Consider the following 22,126-nt stretch of genomic DNA (forward strand, 5'->3'; position numbering starts at 1 on the left):
GAGGACTGTAACACAAAAGAACATCTACATGTGAAATGGATGCAGTACATGAGTGTGTGCAGTTCACCAAAATTCATCAAACTAGACACTCGTGACATTTTAATTTTATCCCACATAAATACTGTATTAAATGTAGGCTTACCAACTACAAAGATATTAAGTTCTAGTCGGTTGACATGCTTATCACGGTTATATGAGTCAGCCAGTGTGGGATTACTTAACATGCATTCGAGGCTGAAGCACATGACTCCGTACACTGAGGATGAGGATGATAGCAGACAACTTCTTATCATTCCATGAGACAGTGACCAACAGGGTCAGGAAATAGAAAAGGAAGTGCCTGAGACGTTAGGTTGAGTTGGAGATGTCAATATAAACACAGGGCTTTTGTTAATGTCCAAGGACATTCTCTTTACTTCTGTATGTGTGGGTTATGGAACATATTATGTATATATTACAAATCATATTAGCAGATTTGTATATGTCCTAGTTCAGTTAGCTGAGAGCCCAATAGACAGTAAGACGTAGTTCTGAGCACACAACAGTTAACACTTGAGTCCTAAATACCTTGTTTCCTTAAATGAACCCTTATATCACATTACCCTAACGAAAACTAAAAATGCTAAAAATCACCAAAATATTGATTGCAGGACATGACTGGACAAGAAAAGAACATGACCGAGAGTTTTTTCTTGTTCAAGAAGCAAAGCAAGTCCCCTAGGCAATGACAGAGACGTATAAAACAGACAGCAGAGGACATAGTTTGTATTCATGCTCATTGCTAAATCTAAGACAATAAATAAGTGAAAACACCGATAGGCAGCTAGGAATGTAGCCTATCTAGCAAAAGACCTTGTGAGTCTGATTCTCAACATACGAAAATAGATGATGGATGAAAGAATGAATGGATGACAGATGAATGGATGGATGGATGGATGGATGGATAGACAGACAGATGATTAATAAATGAATGGCCATGCATAGAGTGAAATAGATGACGCATGGATATATGGGCAGATGATAAATAGATGATAGACAGACAGAAAGATGATTGATATGTACGTACATATATATAATAAACTATAAATCACTGAATAAAGTAATCTAAAAATCATTGATGATACAAATAAATGAGTAAGATAATAAATAGTAATAAGCCAACAAGTAACAAAGATTATGGCATGACAGTGAAGACAGACAGTGATTGAAGATTTGTGAAGCTGAGCTATAACAGTTTCTTCTCATAAAGTGTCCTTGCACTGCAAAGGAAGAGGAAACAGTAAGTTACACTGAACAAGAATGGTAGACACCAGGGAAAACAAGGACTCGGTGTTGACATCACTGGAGTGGACTGATACTATTTACTTCCAGGGTGCAATGAGTAAGGATGGTGTGACGTCATAGTGTTGGCCTTGCCACATAGAACCTGCATGTGACTATGAGGCAACAGACAAACCCACTCTGATGGAACTCCTACAAAGTCGGCCAGGTGCTCTTCAAAAAGGCCCTTGTCAAAAGCACAAAGGAAGATGGAGAAAGAATCCCTGGTCGGAGCAAGCAGAAGACACTTGGCAATTAAATGGTGCCTGTGATCCTGTATTCAGGATGAAGCAAACCAGGGAAAGTTATAAAGGACATCATTGGGACACTTGATTGCAATTCAAATATGGATTATAAGTTAGACATTAGTGATAACGAGATGAGTATTAATTTGTTGTTAAATGAATTTTAACTTTCTTGAATCTGGTAACTGCACAGTGGTCAGAAAAATAGATAGGTCCCTAGGAATTACACAAGTTGCATTTCTAGGGGTGTGATATTTTGAGATTATCTTCAAATATTAATAATATAATGGTAAGCAGTGGAGGAATGAAAGCAGGACACAAATAATACAAAATATAAGCAACTCGTAAGCCAATTAACCATACCGAAGAATTCTCCAAATTACTTTGTAAGTTTTCTGTACACTTGAAATAATATGATAAAAGTTACCCTAAAAATCCAACAAGGTTATAAAAAAAATGATTGTATTGCTAACACACATCATTCTAGGCAGTGCGGTGGCACATGCCTCTAATCCCAGTTTCCAAGGGTCAGAGGCAGGAGGATCTCTGTGAGTTCCAGGACAGCCAAGGATACAAGTTAGACCACGTCAAAGAAGAGGCGGGGGGTGGATGATTCTAAAAAAGGAGGGCTTTTCTGAAAGATCGTACAGCCTAATAAAGTTGCTCACAGCACTCCTCTCTTGAAGAGATGAGCTGCAGTGCACTTTAATAAAGAACTCTGCTTACCTGGATCCCATCCAACACCGCCACAATAATCTGCTCAGGAAACCTTGTTAAAATGAAACACCCATTAAAATCTTACACAAATATAAATATTCTAGGAAAACAGTTGGAGAACAACTTGTCTAATAGATATATTTCCTGACCATTGTTAGTGAAAGGAAGACTGTGCTAGGGAAAAAAGAGAGACGGGAGAGAAAATATCCACCCGCGGAGGTACAGGAGCACTGGCAACTTCAAATAGTGAGGAAAAGGTGACATGCGGCCGACAGTTAGGAAGAAATCACATAGGCTTTTGGTCATTTAGCTAAGTCCTCCAACACATACAGTACAACAGTGCACCTATGCTTGATATCTGGTCACTTTAGCCACCATGAGGAATCAGTTCTTGTTCCCTAGTGGACATGACGAGTCACAGATGCTTAAATCTCTTGTACAAAATGACATAGACCCTCCATTCCCTTGCACACATCCTCCTGTGCACACTAAGTCATCTCTATTACCTTATGCTTTACAATACAAATTTAAGGCAAGCGGTTGTACATATTATGTAGGAAATAAGGACAAGTGAAGAAAAGAATGAAGTCTGCACATGTAAACAAAGCATTTTTCAAATACTTTTGATGAGCAACTGGTTGGATTAAAAGGCACAAAGTCTATGTATAGCAAAGATAATTATAGTCTGAGGGGGAATATATTCTATAAACCAAGTTTCCATTTTATTCAGTCATTACATTGAACACACTGAGGCTCAGTGGAGTGTAACATTTTCCTCTTCTGAGGAACAGCATAGCAGGGATTGTGGCAGCCTTAGTGAAGTCCCAGCACTGTGCAATGCAAGGATGAAGAAGACACAGCTCAAGCCCTTCATAAGCCCAAATCTAATGATGGAGATTGGGAGTGAACCCCCTGGGTGAGAACTGTAGGATTCAGGTGTTAGGTGCGGAAGGTTAGGGCCATAGCTCTGCAAATGCACCTACATGAAGCCCTAGACTTGATACATGTGCTGACTAGTTTTTATGTCAGTTTGACACAGACCAGCGACATCTGGAAAAAGTGAGTCCTGATTGAGGAAATGTCTCCCTGGGAACCGGCCAGTTTCTTGATTCATGATTGATGAGATAGCCCAGCTCACTGTGGGTGCTATCACCCCTTGAGCAGGTGGTCCTGGGTGCAATAAGAAAACAGGCTGAACAAGCCATGGAGAGCAAGCCAGTAAGCAGCACCCCTCCATGCCCTCTGCATCAGCTCCTGCCTCCAGGTTCCTGCCTTGATTTCCTGTCCTGAATTCCTGGTTGGTAGACTATAAGCTATTTGATGAAAGAAACTCTTTCCTCCCTAAGTTGCTTTTGGGCATTGTGTTTTATCACAGCAACAGAAAAGTAACTAAGACAATATTCAACAACAGTGACACAAAGGAAGTGTTGGAGCTTAACGTGTGGTCATTTAAAAGAACACAAAATGATGCCTGACCTAGAGTGGGGTCAGGGAAGGTTTTTCTGAAGAGATAATGTTTAAGGTAAAACAAGTTAAATGTTAATAATTTTAGAAAAATATTTGAAAGGGTTCTTCTTTTATTTTAGTCATCTAATATTCCCTTTTATTCCTAGCATTTCAGTAAAAAATTAGCAAAATTATATGCATGTATGTACATATAAATATGTCTATATGTGTACATATGTCTATATGTATGTATATGTATTCATATTGCACATTGACTCCCAGTTCAGACTTTTAATAACTACAACAATGAAGGTCACCCTAAACAGCCATTATGGAATTTTTACAAAAGTACCTCTAGTTAGGAATGTCCAACCTACCACCCTGAAAACAGAATGCTTCCCAGGTTGGCTAAGAATGTAACTCAATATATTTGTAGATAGCCCCACAGTCTCTCCATGTCATAAGTTGGAACTCCCTAGACTTTCCTAGGATTTCAACTGTACAGAGTGAAATGCTTAGAGGCAAAAACCACACAAAGGAGCAAGCTGGAAGAAAAACCTCAGAACCATCACTGTGTGAGAAGCGGGGAAGTGAGAAGCCCCGTTTACCTGTCAGCTGGCATTGATGAATCTTGTGCTCTGTGATGTCGCTCAGTGACTCGAACACCTGGAGGCAGCTGTCACAGCTGTGCACAGCTTCGTCCTCCAGCTCCTCCCCGTCTTCTGGCCTCTTCTTGCAGTCTACTGCCTCTCCATCTTCAGTCTTGTCTTCAAGTTTACAGTTGGGGTCTGGAAGAAAATCAAGACTGTAAGTATTGGCTTTTAAAGAAAGGTTACTGTAAAGGAGCATTTGATCCTCTCGCTACCAAAACCAGAAACGGTATTTCCCTGGAAGCTGCATAAAGGGCTTGGTCTCCAAATGCAATACTGAAGGATCAAAAGCCGAGTTTTCCTCCCCACTACATAGCCACCCCCTTCAAACAAACCACGCTCACACTCCACTTTATCTTTTTAAACTGCCTTTTAGAAGTTTTTCATTAAAAGAGAAAGATAAATCACTTTAAAAATAAACAGTCTTCAATAAAAAGGAAGAAGAAACTACTTCCAAGAGTGAACTCCTTTCTGCTAAATATATTCTTTCATGGGAAATTACCAGTCTATACAAAAGTCTAGAATCAGCTAAGCTAATTACCATAGGCAAGAAATTGACCTTTGATTACAAGCTGGTCAAAATGCACAGTTACTCCATTATCTGTGTGATACAGCAATCACAAAGCAAGCTCTACCACCCAGCCAAGCATCCTTTCCAGCACAAATGCAAGCCAAAACAGATTATTCTGTCTTTGGATTTCCAAACTATAAACTATAAAGAAAAAAAACAAAACAAAGATATAAACACAACCACCTAAGACTGCATTATGCAAACTAAAAACAGTTCTATCTGTAGCTCAAGAATGATCCCCAAATGACAGAGTAGGTAGAGATTAAAGCAGATACTGTATGTGCGGAAAAGTTCAATGTATAGATTGTATATGTTGTTGCTTGGTTCACTATAGAAAAATCTACAATCACCAAAACTACACACACACACATGATGGATTAATGAATTATGGATGGATGGATGGATGGATGGATGGATGGATGGATGGATGGACTGTGTGGGTGTAGATGTGTGTGTATGTAAGTTTGTACATATGACAAAAAAAAAGAAGTGCCACCCAGAATCCTAAGGCCTTTATTCTTCTCTGTAGAAATGTTTAAAAGAGGAGAGGTGTAAGAAAAGGAATGGGATGACTGGCGTGGAGAGAGAGAGAGGAACAAAAACGACATCAGAAAAAATTAGGATCATATCATCAATGCTTAATTAGGGTGATATTAATTTCTAACCTTAGAAAAGTCTTCCACAATCAGATATAAACTATTTCCAATCCAATCAATATTTGGGTTTTTTGTTGTCGATGTTGGTGTTTGTGTTTTTGGGGTATTTGGGGCGGTTTGTTTGTTCTTTGTTTGGAGACAAAGTCTTATGTAGCCATAAGACTTAAATTCGCTGTGTAGGTGAGGCTTACCTTGAACTTTTGATCTTTCTGCCTCTACTTCCACAATTCTAGGCTAGGAGACAGGAAGCTCCAGGCCTCTTTTGTGTGGTGCGTGGGATGAAATCCACAGCTTTATACATGTGAGGTAAGCACTCTCCAAACTGAGCCACATTTCCAGCCCAGAGTTTCTGTTTTCTTTAAGAACTTGTCTAATCAACGAAAATTATGGATGCATTGTATCCAGGTACCTAAGACATGTATACTACATTACCGAGAGCCATATTTTCAATATGACTATAATGTTAATTTTAATGTCTATACTATTTTGGATTATTTAAATATGAGACATATATTATCTCACTGAATATTTGAGATGCTACAGCCAAGAATCCACAAGATCAACATTTGCCAAATCTTTCTTAGGAAGTCCATAGATGCTGCCACTGCGCCCTCCTGCAGGAAGGAGGAGCTGCTTGCTAACCTGCAGGTCGCATGCTCCCAGGACGCCTACTGCATGCCCTTCTGTGTCTGGAAGTTGTTTAAAGCCTTCCTTTGAATCTGAAATAAACGTAATGCCATCACTCCCCTTCAGGGGATTTGGATAAACCAGAGTCGACTTCTATCTCAATGGATAGGTAATCTCACCAGGTCGTGGAAAAAGCAGGTGCCCATCTTTAACAGTAGGCCATGCTGTGCTTGTTGTTTGTTTGTTTGTTTGTTTGTTCATTTGAAGGAACATAGTATTTAAGTTAAGCTGGTAATTGGGGTTGATTTGACATCTGGAAAATTATCATTCCATCACCCATCGTGCTGCACACCTCAATACACTGAGCTTCCCATGCATCCTCTCTGGGGGAGAAGTAACAGAGTCCTTTCCCCCCTGGCTCATTCTCTACGCAGCCCAACAGCATCTCCAGGTAAGTGCTCAATAAGTTTTCTTTCATAATGATGAGATGGGGGAAGGGGTAGGAGAACGCCTTACAGAAGACGGGAAAAGGCCCTGTCCTGGTCTTTTGTCTGTAAATGGGAACAGACTAGTTGCCTCCAAATGTAAAAAGCAGCCACACGCCTACGTCCTCCACGACTGACACGTTATGACCCACCGCATTGGCGTTTCCTGCCTTCAAATGTTCCGTCTGGAGTTACAGACTCAACACACTGGTAATGGTCCAGAGAGCTCCCACAGACTGAAGCCAAGTAGGAAAAGGCTGCCAACCCAGAGGGCAATTCAGAAAAGGAAATAGCTGTCCGCTTCAGCACAGTGACCCCACTCCAGTAAATGTTTGCTGGGCGCAGGGTACACAAGCTGAATATTCTTCTTTGTTTAGCCTGAGTTCCCAGTTTCTAGAAAAAAAAAACCTGACAGCAGCGTTCAGGGAAATGTGGGGGTCGGGTCTGTATTTTGATGTGATGATTTAGATGCTGTGCGCCAAGCCTGTGGAGTTGTTTGTTTTTAAATAAGGAGACTGAATACTTGAGGTAATACGCAGAGAGAAAGGATAAAAAGTCACCTTCCTTACCATTCAGAAATATGAGCATCTTACAGAACTCTGCTATCAAACGGGAATGCATGGCGCATCCGCTCTTCAAGGCCAAGGAGGAGTCCCAGCCTGCGATTCCATCGCCACGGCTGGTTATTGGAGTGAGGGTCATTTTAAGACTAATAAAAATGTTTTGCCTGCACTTGTGGGTTTACAGACAGAATCCTTTGGGGACCGAAGTCAGTCAAGCTTATTCACTCGTGCTGCAACTTTAGGATGCTTGCTCCAGCCAACTGGCGGATTTGTTTTTAGGTCAACACTTAAGTGGGACCCTCTGGGATGCGGGTTCGATTATAGCCTATGAGGCCTCCGTGTAGGGAGTACCAGACTCTCAGACTCTTTCCTTGTAAGGAGACATTTTTCCCCAACCTCCACTCACTCGAGGAATTCTTTCTTGGCCATTCAAAAGATGTGTTTATTTGTGTGAGGGGTTTCAACTCCTCCTGATGCCAGTGGGTGTAGGGAGCATCCAGAAAGCTTGCATTGTCAACCATTTTCTTTCCCACAGGTGGCTACACTTCAGTAATTGCACATGGCCTCAGTGATGGAGTTTTTATAAAGTCCTTTGAGATCCAATCATAAAAAATAATTGTATTACTCTGCTAGTCATTCAAGCCCCTGACTTCAGCCTAAGGGGTTATAAACACAAGACCCATGCCTGTAAGTGTCGCCCTGCCCCCAGCATGCTGCCTGAGGGACATTTGTTCTTCCAACCACACTGTTGCCTATAAACCTTCTCACAGGGCAGGATTTTAAAACAGCCCCCACCATGCCCCCAAAAGGCCTACTCAAAGCTCACTGTACCTCAGGCACCTCTCTCTCCCGCTGCCCCAACATGTGGCATCCATCACAAAAGATCTCACTTGCTGACCAAACTTTGCAGCTCATCTTTTCAAAGAGGGGCTGTGGGGCCCTGGATTTATAGTGTTCTGATCTGAACTAAAGGTTGACTTTTGGAATAGAGGCACAACTGTTATTACTACAATAACTGGCAGCATTCTGTTTCCAGTTTTGTTAACATTACCTACAAATGAGGATTTGAAAGAGGCATGATTTTCCTCTCATTATGGTCTCTGGCAGGTAGTTCTTTCTTCCTCCTCTTCTCAAAGACTGTTATTGCTTCAACTTGGTTTAATAAAATTACAACTTTGGGGAAAATGAAAAATTGCCCTGGCTTAAAAGTGTTGGAGGCAATAAAGGCACGGACTTCAATTAATTTCAAGTGTGGGATCAGTTTAAGGCCAACCAGAAGAAATTCTATTCTGTCCATGTAAAAATGAGGTTTCACCACATTTACTTTTTTATAACCGATATAAAAGTCAAGTAAAAGTAATGAATACCTAAAAGCCATCTCGGCAGACTGGCAGGGACTATCGGAATGCTTGAAACTCATCTTACATATTTCTCTCTTTGCAATGAGGATGCCACGCCTGATCAAAGCTAAAATGTCAAACAACTAAGAAAACAGCCCAATTTCCAAGCCATTCTGTTGCCTAGAAATGGACCTCTGTCCAAGCCACTTTTGCATGGAAAAGCACCGGCAACAGAAAGAAAAATGAAGAGATCATGTGGTTATAATTATTACCAGGCAAGGAATATTTCTGCAGCTCAGTGATGAAGTAAAACTCTGTCGCTCCCGTCTCCCAATAGTGTCCATCGCAAAACAACTGCCTCATTAAATCTCTGCAGTAAGATTAATATGCCGTAGCTGCACTACATTTATAACTTGCTACTCTATAAAAAGCACATTCAATGGTAAGAGCCAGAGCCGAGATACAAAGTATTACTATAAAAACTTCTGGCAGCGGCAAAGAGCACAGGCCACGGTCCTCCTTGCGGGAGATATGAACAAGGCTTTCCCTGGCTGATTCCACGCACGAGGCCCTACCTTAAAAACCAGACTTGGTTTTTTTATGAGAGTGGCAGAAACACAAGCTTCTAGTGATGCCGTAAATAGGAAGGCAGGAAGCTTACTTAGCAACAGAGACTGGTGAGACATGAATGAATCTAAAGCCTCACACATGTGCACAGGCACAGACTTCAAACTGGACCATTTCCCACCAGTTTGTCCTCTTGGGCATAGGCAGCTTCTCACCAAATGAACCAGAGTGTGCAGTACTCAGTCTTAACCAAGAAGCAGCAGCGGCAGTGCGTTTAGGACACAACCAACTCAAAAAAAAAAAAAAAAATACACATTCCATCGCCACATCCACAACCAAATTAATTAAAACTATAAAAACTAAGTATACCCCCAAAATGCTGTTCCAAAGCCTACAGTATAGTGGGATAGTAAAAATGTAAGGGCTTGCTCCATTGCAAAGTATGTAAGGAGGGGTCAGCAAAGTGACTCAGCAGGTAAAGGTCCTTGCCACAAAAGGTGATGACCTTGGGTCATGTGGTAGATGCATGTTATAGCACACAAAATTACACACACACACACACATATAAATGCACTCACGCATAAAAAACATCACATTAAATAAACAATATAATGAAATTTTTAATGTAAAAAAAGAAAGTAAGGTTATACTCTACAAAGACTGAGCATTAAAATTCCATGTCCTGGAGCTGGAGAGATGGCTCAGAGGGTAAGAGCACTGGCTGCTCTTCCAAAGGTCCTGAGTTCAATTCCCAGCAAGCACATGGTGGCTCTTAACCATCTGTAATGAGGTCTGGCGCCCTCTGTATATGCAGACAGAACATTGTATACATAATAAATAAATAAATCTTTAAAAAATAAAAATAAAAAAATCCCATGTCCTAACTGACAAGTCAGACAAACACATTTCATACGAATACCTTCCACAAATCATTGCAAAGGATGACCAAACATCTCAAATTAACAACCATCTGTGTCAAATGATAATTAATGATGTAATATTATATTTAAAGTTTATATGGGGGCTGAGGAGATGGGTTAATGAGTAAACACACTTGTAGCGAAAGCAAAGGGATCTGAGTTCGAATCCCCAGAACCCACTGAAAACCCAGATGCACACTGAAAGGGACTCTGACACCAGCACACTCCCATGGGGAGAAAGAGGTAGGCACGGAAGTGAACTAGTCTCAGAAGCTCTTGAGGCTAGCCTGGCGTTATCAATAGAAATACAACCAAGACACACTGTTGCAAACAAGGTCAAAAATGAGGAATGACACTTGAGGTTCACCTCTGACCTCAATACATGTACTTGGTCCTACACACACACACACACACACACACACACACACACACACACACACGTTAATATCCACATAATCACAGAACTGTATGGACACATACAGTGTATACACACTCAAACAAAAATACAAATAAATACATAAATAAATAAAATGAAGCACAATCTACAAATAACCAGTTATCTATGTCTGCTGACGTATTTAAAAGCCTGAGCAGAAAACCAGACAGTATCTGTTTAAAGCAAACTGTATCAGAAAGTATTATTCCCACGTCTGTCTCCAAAGCATGCTCACTAAGTTTTCTTTAACAAGAAGCAGAAAACCTTCCTGGTGGTCAAACACTAAATAGCAGTATCGTTATTTTGTGATTTCTGGGCTCTAAATATGAATTCTAACTTGAAATCCCCTAAGATAAAAACAGATTTGGGGAAAATAAATTATACACTGTTTTACAGTGGTAAGGAAGCCTTAATGAAGGCATGTAAGACGCCAGACTGGGCAGCCAGCCGTCATCCACACACTTGCCTGCTGGCAGCTGTCTCATTTTTTAGTCTGTCAAGTCAAGATAAACAAACAAACAAGCAGAACAAAACAACAACAGAAGTAGTCAGCTGTGTGTGTGGCGGGGGGGGGGGGGAGGAGGGAGTGACTAGACTCAAGCACCCTGAATTTGTGGCCTTGCCTCCACTTGAAGAGATGAGAGACAGAGATCTCATGTGCTACAAGCTATGTACCTGCAGGTCCACACAGCTCATGTGGTCAAGGTTGGGACTACGTTCTTGGGGCTGGAGACAGCTCATCACTCAAGACCATGGACTGCTCTCCCAGAGGACCAGAGTTTAGTTCCTAGCACACATAGTGGGCAGCTAACAACTGCCTGTGGCTCCAGCTCTAAGGAGTCTGGGACGCAATTCTGACCTACGCAGGTACCGACACTCACATCCACGTAGCCACACTGACTCACACACATACACGGTATTTAAAATAAAATAAATATTTTAAAAATTATATATTACACTCATCAGCCTAGTGATATGGTGCATACCCATAATCTCAGTGCTGGGGAGCCAAGGCAGGAGGGTCACAAGTTGGAGATGAGCCTGTAGCAAGACCTTGTCTCAAAAAAAAAAAAATTCAATTTCCCTCTTTTCTGTCACATTTACTTTCTACCTACTCTGGTCTCTGGAAGATACGATGTTTTCTAGAAGGAAGAGGAGACCACTTTCGTCTACTCATTCCCTTTTGCCTACAAATCCTTTCAGAGAGCAAGTTACCTCCGCATTGCATTGCAGCAAACCGCTGCTGAGAGTTGAAATGTCTGTGGTTTGCTTGACTGTTCTAGAGTCTGTCATGCTCCTTGAAGACCAAAGAGGAGCATCACAGTAGCACCCCTCTCAGGAAAACTGGGCAAGCCTGAGTTTATCTCCTCTCTCCATCCAGTCCACAGGATGATCCTGTACAGGATGCCCAATGTGGGGAAATAAGCCTTGGAAGAAGTTTTAAAAAATACAAGCATGTACAGCTTGAAACAGCTGGAAAGCTCCAACTCCAACCAGACAGCCCTGAATTCCCTTACTCCGTTCTGTTGTTCATCGTTTAATCAAAGGACCTAGTGGAGGAAAGCAATGTCAACACCCTGACATTCAAATAACGGAAGTGTCCCCCAACTTGACGCTCATCTACGTCAGAATAAGTCGCTACGCCCTGCCTGCTGCCTCAGCATGCAGACATTTCCTGGGCAGCTCAGTTAAGGACTCTGGGGCTAAAAGCCTAAGGTGAGGCTGTTCCTGTCCCCAGAGAGCTTGTCATGCCCCACCCTTGCCAAGATGGGTGGTCAGGCATGGTTTCAGATGTTTGGTGACTCCGGTTTCAGCACTCGAAATGGCCAGGAATAGGCTGAGGTCACTAGGAGCTACAAATGTTTCCTAGGGCTTTGGGTCCCCTGGTCCATTTACCCAATGCTGCCATCTGAAACATTTGTCCTATGTCATGCTAAGATGAACATAGCAAACTCATCCAGGGAGAGGGAAAAACTGAAAACTCAGTGAGGTCAGAAGGAGGGCAAGACGCAACGAAACAGGGACAGGCATGTTTCACCCAATACTGAGCATCTTCTCAAGTACAAATAACAAAGAAAACAACAACAACAAAAACTTCAATTCCCAAACCAAGGACGCATGCTGCCTTCAAGAAAATCCATGTCCTCCTGCAGCAGTCAAGCCATGGCACCGGCAGAGCACAGCAAAGGGAGTGTGGCTGGGAGTGAGACCACAGACATGAGGTTTCCATGCTAACCTCAGTCCCAGAAGCAAGTCGAGATGGGTGGGGTTTCTAAGCAGGGGCATGATGGAGCCCACTTAGAAAGATGTTGCACTGATCAGAGAGAGGGAACCACCGCAACTGCATGAACAAGAGATGAGAAAGAGGGTACACACCAAGTCTGGAGCTGAAAGCAGCAGGAGCTAGGCGCTTGGTGGGTGACGATAGTGGACAGTGGGGAGCAGGTAAAGGCTTGGGAAGCCATTCCTTGGGAGCAAGCAGAATCAGGCTAAGAACTCACTCTTGTAAACTGGTCTCGCGTGCCCATATTTTAATCTTGACCTCCTCTTCCTCTACATACCTAAATGATAACAAACACCAAAGGCAACAGAGAACAGAGAGAGGGCCACACTAAATAACTGTCTGTCTGTCTGCTTGTTTGGGGTTTTTTTTTTGTTTTGTTTTGTTTTTTTGAGTCAGATTTTCTCTGTGTAGCCTTGGCTGTCTTGGACTCACTTTGTAGACCAGACTGGCCTGGAACTCACAGAGGTCCCTGAGTGCTGGGATTACAAGCATGTGCCACCGCGCCCTGCTCCAGATAATTTTTTAACCAAGTACAAAATACTTCGTGCCCTCAGAAGTCTTTGGTGAAACATTTTACTTTTTCCTTTCTATTTCAAACATGCATAAGGGCAACGAAAGGAAATATAAGGTTTAATTGAAAACAAAAATGGATGTTGAATCTAGTATTTCCCTTATTCTGGTTTTTTTAAAAACACCATTAAATGTTTATTTAAATAGATAAAATAACACGATTCTATATGAAGCTCACAATTTTTCCCACTAGTAGAAAACTGTACATGAGGGCTGGGGATGGAGCTAAGTGGGTAAAGCACTCCGCTACCATGTAGGTAACCCTGGTCAGAGCTGCAGCGCCGCATGTACCCGGCTGGTGGCACCCAACACTTAGGAGCTTGGAAGCAAGAGGCTTAGGAATTCCAAGTCACCCTTGCCTACACAAGGAGATAGAAGGTAGCCTGTGATATAGGAGAAGGTCTTGTCTGAAAAAAAATGCAATAAAGTTTTTTAAATCTCTATACAAAAGGCACATCATCAGCCCTATGCGATGTGATACAGATCACTGTCCCCAGCAGGATGAGCAGGGCTAGCCCTACGACGTTTGAAGTTTCAAAAACACTCTATACGTGAACCAAACTAACATTCCCTGAGAAAAGAAAATGGCAAGTAACTATGTGAAATGATCTTTACAGGCACGCATAGAACCTCGTAGACCAAAATCCAAGAACCCACCAAGAGCGATGACAAGCATGAAAGCGAGACAGATGGAAAGCTCAGACCCACATGGCCTCACAAGGAAACGGTTTTCTAAATGAAGGTTTTACAAGTGAAAAATCTTTTCTCTTCATCTGAGACTACTCTGTCTTGGGGTATTTTTTCCTGTTTTCCTTTGTGATTAGCGGCGGGTTGTTGTAGGTTGTTTGTTTTATGTTTGGTTTGTTTTGGGGTGGGGCTTTGCCCTTTTTTGTTTCTGTGTGGATTCTCCATCCCAGCAGACTCCACTGGCCGGCCTGCCTGATGTCTTTGCCACTCAGTCCGGCACATTAGACTCTTATGCAGATCAAACCAAACCAATAACCAGATCACATTCCTGTCTTAAGCCAAGACCTATTTCTTCATTGTTACAGGAGAATTTATTACACAGGGATACTTTCAATAGTCAGGTATTCTGGTACGAATTTCTCTACAGCAAAGTAATTTTTAAAAGCAGAAAATTCGGTGTGGAAGGAAATTAGTGACTGCAAATATAGTCTTTAAGACGCAACCACAAGGTCTGTGAACTAAATACTGTCTCTTGAAACAGCCACAGTCATAAACAAAATCTGTTTAGGAACTAGAATTTAGACATAAGGATTTGGGGGGGGGGGAGTGTAGCTATTTCCAATTTATCCCAGGCCTCAGCTACAGGACAAGGCATTATATCCAGCTGTGGAGAATCTGGGGCAAAATGTCCCCAGTGGACACATGGTACCTACAGATGATTCTCCCAATAGCCACTGCAGAAATTACCAGTCGAATGGCCATATTTCCAACCAAGATATTTACACTATCTCAACGATTACCGAACCACTAGCTTTGGAAAGAAGTGTTTTTAAAAGGCAGCATTGGCTTCTGTGGCACAGGCATGCTTGCACACCAGAGCAGTCCTCTCCTTCACACTCTGAGAAGCTAAGCTTTGGAGCTTAGCTTCACAAAAATCAACCCAGTATTATCACTCTTCATTCATAGCTTTTCCTTATTTGTTTTGTTTTAGAACTTTGAATGTTCCTCTTCTAAATACAACTCCACACACACCTGAAAGGCGGTGACAAATGGATTTGTGTACAGATTGTCAGGATAAGAGTTTTGGACATTTAGTATTCAGTTAAAAACAGAACCATTCCAACCTGGAACATGGAAAGTCTTGTCTTTTCTTTTGCCCTTCAGCACAGCTCTCTAACAAGCTGTGTCCAAAGTGGAAAGCCAAGCAGAGCGGATGGGCAGGTGGCTTAGGTGGTCGGTCCCCAGAACCAGATGGAAATGGTAGCACACACTCGTAATCCCAGACACTCAGCACAACCAAGGGTCAAGCAAGCTCCAGGCCATGAGAGACTCGGTCTCAAAAAGAGAGTGGGCAGCGCTCTTTAGAAACAATACCCAACGTTATCCTCTGGCCTCACATGCGCAGGCAAGCACACGAGTGTAGACACACATGCGCACGCGCACACATGCATTAAATAAATTAATAACATGAAAAATTATTCTTCAGGAAATAAAAAACATCTATTTTTTTTTTCATCCTTACACACAAGTAGCAACTGCTCATTTGTAAGTAATCTTGTTTAGAGAAATAAGAGGAGTCTAAACAAATGTTTTGATAGCACAATGACTCAACGAAAGAAAAAGAAAAAGAGTATAAAATGAGAAATATATGTAAGCAATAAAAGATCTGAGTAAAACAAAAGGTTGTAGTTTGTGACTTACACGTTTTGTCACTGATAGAACACTGATGTTTTATTGGGGAAAATTAAGCTGTTTTGTCTTCTTCTAGTTGGATTATTAAATGTGACAATGGAACCAACCCAGAATGTCTAAGTTTCCTTTAGCCTGATGTAAAGCAAGAAAAGGCACACAACCAAAAATAAACTACAAAAACAGATTATCATTGATCTGCTATCATTTCTACGGCACGTTCCTTGAGGAATTGGAAACAAAGGAAATTAAACAGCATCATTTAAACTTTCTAACTTGCACTTTTGATTTCCTAGAACACAAATAATTCCTTGACTTTACTAATAAATTGTAGTTTCATTTTAATACAACTTCTCCCCACACAAAAAGACCATTAAAATGCATTTTTCCCTACAAAATTGACAACCTTGCCAAATGTACATTCAATCTGCATGTATCTGCAGAGCAGTAATAAAGATACTAGGTCCATTTGCATAATCAATACACAATTTACAGAGCTGCCTAGACAGAACCAAAAGAGAATGTGGACACTATTATCTTGGCTCCTATAAATGAATAGTTGTTTGTGGAAACATGATCCCATTTACACTGTCTCAATCTTGGCTTATCAAGAGACTGTAATCATATATTAAGTGTTTTTACAGTATGCATGACACATAAATGTATTTCCAAGTGGTAGCACAGACCTATAATCCTAGCACGTAGGAAGTAGAGGCAGGGGGGTCAGGAATTCCAGGCTAGCCAGGGCTATATAGTGTGTTTGAAACCTGTTCCCAGGTACATGATACCCCATTTAAAAATAAATAAATAAATAAATAAAAAATAAATAGATATGGGGCTTAGCACTTAAGAGCATGTACTGCTTTTACAAAAAGACTCACATTTGGTTCCCAGTACCCACGCTAAGCAACTCACAACTGTCAGTATCTCCAGCTCCAGGGGTCAGATGTCCTTTTCTGGCCTTAGCTGGCACCTGAACTCACACATGCACACAGATACACACCTACACCCACACAGATACACACCTACACAGAAACACACACAGATATACACCTATACGCAGAGACCCACATGCACATACACACACAGAAACACACAGACCACATAGACACAGATACACACCTACACAAAAACACAGATACACACCTACACAGAGAGACACACACCTACACAGTGGGAGAGACTCACACACAGAGATACGTACCCACACATACACACAGAGAGAGACACACATGCACATACCTACACATGCACAGAGATACACCCAGAAACATACCTACACAAGAGACACACATGCACACAAATCACACACACATATATACACATCTACACACATAGACCCACACACATGACATATACATATACATGCACACAGCACACACATAGATACATACACACCTACACACACAAACATGCACACATCTACATAGAGATACATGCCTACAGACAGACAGACAGACACCTACACAGAGAGACATACCCACAGATGCAAACCTACACACACAGAGAAAAAGAGAGACACATACAGATAAATACATATACACACAGGGACAAACACCTACACACAGAGAGACACATACATATAAGACACGCACATACAGACAGACACACATAAAGAAAGACACACACACACACACACACACATACAGTCACTCTCCTTCTCGATCTCTCTCTGTGAGGCTCCTTGACCTCTGGCAGGAACCATGTCTGCTGATATCTCACCCCAGTGGAGATCAGAACGTACTCTCCAAGCCTCTGTGACTTGCCACCTCCACTGCCAGAGTCATTAGGAACTTTTCTCAGAAGCCTTTAGTGACACAGCTAGAGATCTGTCAAGTTTCCTTGCAAGGCTCTCCCAGGTGTCAGTGACTAATATCAAATCAAGCTGTTTTCTTGGAGAAGTCACATTCCTTTGGAAGTGGGGTGGGGGTATCGCAAATCAAGAAGTGACAAGAGAGGCATAGACTTGGTGGCGGAGTTCCACCTCTTGGGTTTGCAGGTGGTGGAGCCTGGCTTATTTTGAATGCCAGAGCAATTCTAACGAGGAGTCCTAGGGCTTCAGCCTGATAAATGGATGCCCAGTCGCCTAGTCTTCCTTTTCTGACCTATGACAGGGGCACAATGACACCAGACCAAGGGTTCACTTAAGGTCAATGCCTCTAGAAACAAACTAGTGTGCAGTGTCCACAGGCAAAGCCTGTAAGTGGTGAGCACGGTAGTTCCATCTCTGTGGCCACCACCTACTGTGGACAACGGTTACTAAAACCCAATGGAAAGGTTCACTTTCTCTTATACTTTCTCCAGAAGGGAAAATACTTCCTTCCCCACACAAAGAAGGGCAGCAACCACAAAACTGTGTCATCTCATCCCCAAAAGATTGTACAGAAGAAAGAAATGTAAAGAAGAGAACAAAACAAAAGAATCACAGGACACCCCTTCAGTTTCCAGGGACATTGTCCAGAAAATACTGTGATGGCCAACTGCAGAGTTGCCAGAACGCAGACACCCATTGCACAGCTCACCTGATACAGCTAGTCTAGGGCTATGCCTACCATTTTACTGGCACAAAAACTGAGGCATAGCCAGTTTCTATGGGTGGGATTCCATCGTGGATTCTTAAGTGTGAAGTCCCTTGTGTCACCTCACTGTGACGTGATGACTAGGTACAGGGGATAGAAGCTGAGGCACTGACAAGCTAAACCAAGATGAAACAAAGCAATGCTCGTAACGCTGTGCCAGAGAGGTGACTTGGCACTCATGGATGCTTCTTGCTCTTGCAGAGGACCGGGGTTCTGTTCTGGTATGGTGGCTCACAACTCTCCTTAACTCTACTTCCAGGGATCCAACACCTGCAACAACACCGGGACCATATGTAACCCACATACATAAAGAAAAGGATGTCTTTAGTCATCAGGGAAATGCAAATCAAAACGACTCTGAGATTCCATCTTACAGCCATCAGAATGGCTAAGATCAAAACCTCAAGTGACAGCACATGCTGGTGAGGATGTGGAGAAAGAGAAACACTCCTTCATTGCTGGTGTGAGTGCAAACTTGTACAACTACTTTGGAAATCTATCTGGCGCTATCTCAGAAAACTGGGAACAGGGCTTCCTCAAGACCCAGCTATTTCCACTCCTTGGAATATACCCAGAAGATGCTCCACCACACAACAAGTCAACCATGTTCATAGCAGCCTTTTTCATAATAGCCAGAACATGGAAACAGCCTAAATGTCCCTCAGAAGAAGAATAGATAAGGAAATTGTGGTACGTTTACAGTATGGGATACTACTCAGCTATTAAAAACAAGGAAATCCCGAAATTTGTTGACAAATGCATGGAACTAGAAATGATCATATTGAGAGTTAACCCAGAATCAGAAAGACTCAAATGGAATATACTCACTTATAATTGGACACTCGCCCAAGAGGCATGCCCCATGAAAGTCTTCACTTACCAGTAGATTGGGATAGTTGTGAGGACATCCTAATGGGACTCTAGGTGAGAGAAGTATGGGAGAATGGGGAAATAGAAGGATCCAGAGGGTCCTAGAAACCTACAAGAAGAACATTATGACAGGTGGATCTGGACCCAGTGGGTCTGCTTAAACTACTGCACCAACCAAGGACAAAACGTGCAATAAACATCGAACCCCTACTCAGACCTAGCCAATGGACAGGACACTCTCCACAGTTAAGTGGAGAGTTACGAACTCTTGTGCCCCATATTTGACCACTTCCCCTTGGTGAGGAGGCCTGGTGACACTCAGAGAAAGGATAAGCAGACTGACTACCACGATGAGACTTGATAGCCTAGGATCATATAGTGGGTGAGGAGGAATAGGGTGACAGAAAAATGGAGGCAGGATCGGGAGGATACAAGGCACGGGATAACAATTAAGATGTAATCTGAATAAATTAACTAAAAAAAAAAAAGAAAGAAAGAAAAGAAACTCACTACGTAGCTGAGGATGACCTTGAACTTCTAACCCTCCAGCTTCTACATGATGAATGTTATGGATTGCAGGAAAATACCACCACTCCCATTATATTGTGCTGTGGGTGGGTGGGAAACACAGGTCCTTGTCCATATTAAGTAAGTGCTCTATCAATTAAACTGTATCATTTGCCTGAAAAAAAGAAAGAAAGGAAGGAAGGAAGGAAGGAGCACAGAAGATCAGAGCACAGTGTCACACACCTGTAATTGCAACATTGGGGAGGTAGAGGCAGAAGACGAAGTTCCAGTTAATCCTTAGTCACCTAGAGACCTACACAGGCTGCATGAGACTACACGGGCATCATGAGAAGTGTCTCTCGCAGAGGAAGAGACAGAGTTAGAAGGGGGGCGGGGAGAAGCAGCAGGAGGGGTGGAGGAAAGGGGGGGGGGTACGGGAGTGAGAAGTCACAGCTCCTTCAACCCAGAGTGTGTAGGGTCCTAGAAGGAAAGTTCTAGAATAAAAACCAAGACTGAGGGCATTTCTTGCTGACCTGTCTCAGAATCACAGCATTACTAAGAATATGATAGGTCAGCTGTGGGTCTGGAGGTTGATGGGATGGATCCCGGAGAGACCCCGTCTGTGTCCCTTCTCACACCCTTCTGAGGTGGTGCACAGCACTGTCCCTGGCCTCACTCCTAACAAGACAGCCAGCTCTGCTATAGCTGACCTTTAAGAAAACTAAACTACCACTCTTTATAAAGTATGTTCGAAAATATAAAATAGTTCCATGGTGGAATGTCCTCTGTCACTTACTGTCACTGCAGGGTATTCCACTCATTAAAGTGGCCTCTCACAATCCTCGGGGCCCACCCCACTCTGATTTCTATTTCTCCTTCTCTCACTGCATTTAGTATGAAGGTTGACAGAAGAAAGATAACTGGACACTTGAAAGTCATCTGATTGGAAATAGTAAGGCATCAGACTTTGTATAAAAAGCCAACTTTAAGACAGTCATTTATATAAAGAGAAAGGGAGGACAGTGTCCACCAAGGAGTGTTCCTAGACAAATGGACGTCACGGTCAGCCAGCGGCCACTCACAGGGCTGGTCTCTGAGGACCAACAGAACAGCCAGAGGCAGCAAGCAAGTCACTACTGCCCAGGAGGATGGACCTGGCAGTGACTTTATGAAGTAAGGAAGACAGGAGGGCTGGTCACTGAGCAAACACGGAAGCTGAGAGCAATGTGACAAAGCAAACAGGAAAACGGCTTATGAGAGAGAAAGTTTCATAAAAAAAAAAACCTGCCACAAAAGAATATTTAAAATAAAAGAAATGCAGAGGCAGAGCTAGGCAGCCAGACGGCGGTGTTTAACAGTCCCTCAGCCTCCTGCAACCTTCACTCCACACAGGGAACATAAGCCACCCTGGGGCTAAGGAAATACTCTAGAACAAACTCATCGACGACAGAGGTGACAGAAGATGCCATCCCCACATTCAGATGCCTCCTAGTTAAAAGCTGACCTTCCTAGTTAAAGAGTACTGGCCACTCTCTGAGCAAACCTTGTAATGATAGGTGAATTCTATTTCTAATTCTTCTGTAAAGAACAGTCACATCCTCCTTGGAAAAATCAGTATTGAGCCTTTTGCAAAGTGCTCACACTGGCTTGCAAAAAAGACAGCAGGCAATGGGGGTGGGGGCGGCACTGGGCTTAATTGTTTACACTTGATGTTTCCATTATTTGCAGGTATTTTTTTTTCCTTCAGAATTCTCTCTACATTCATTGGCAATGCGGAGATGGAACTTGGACTCCACTGCTGCGTTAGCTCGTGTCCGGGTGTTAGCCTTGGCATGCTGAAGGACCCATATGTGAGCCCCTATCTTCTCCCAGACACCTCACCTGTGAGCAGGATCAGAGCGATTCTTTAAGCCAAGCTTGATGCTCCAGGTTTGTAATTCCTGTACCAGAAAGGCAGAGACAGAGGACTGTGAGATCAAGGCTAGCCTGGGCTACACAACTAGAGGAAGAAAGTAGGAGAGGGAAGGGAGGGACGTAACTTAACAGTACTTCAAAACCAATCCCATTAGAACTCAGAGCACGGCATCTAACTGAATGCTATGTCTTGTCCATCACATTTCTCATCTTGCTGAGCCTCTATTTCATTTCTAGAAATACTCTGGGTGCTGAGGAGCTAGTCGGATGGGGCAGAGGGCAGAGGAAACACTGCAAGCACTACAATGCAGGGAGTGGGGGAAACTAAGACAAGCAAACATCCATATATCTTAAACAGGAAAAGTACCACCAAACCAAGTATGAAAGTTCTAGCTCCTACGTGGCCAACGAAAGATTCGAAGCACAAAGTCAAAAGACGAAATAGAAGAGATATTTTTAAGAAACAGTCCACAAAAAAAGAAA

At 42.5% G+C, this 22,126-nt stretch overlaps 1 protein-coding gene across 3 annotated transcripts in view; it reads right to left on the bottom strand.

Annotated features, from left to right (window-relative positions):
* Positions 1 to 22,126, bottom strand: part of Znf521 (zinc finger protein 521) — a 286,676-nt gene that overhangs the window by 248,350 nt on the left and 16,200 nt on the right. For all 3 annotated transcript variants that reach the window (XM_051163356.1, XM_051163355.1, XM_051163354.1), the window contains one exon: positions 4,337 to 4,516. Coding sequence is in view for 2 of the 3 variants with exons in the window: in XM_051163355.1 (XP_051019312.1) it covers positions 4,337 to 4,516 (180 nt within the window). In the remaining variant the exon portion in view is untranslated. The remainder of the gene's footprint in view (positions 1 to 4,336; positions 4,517 to 22,126) is intronic.

Source organism: Acomys russatus, chromosome 20 (genome assembly GCF_903995435.1).
Source record: "Acomys russatus chromosome 20, mAcoRus1.1, whole genome shotgun sequence".
Lineage (NCBI taxonomy): Eukaryota > Metazoa > Chordata > Mammalia > Rodentia > Muridae > Acomys > Acomys russatus.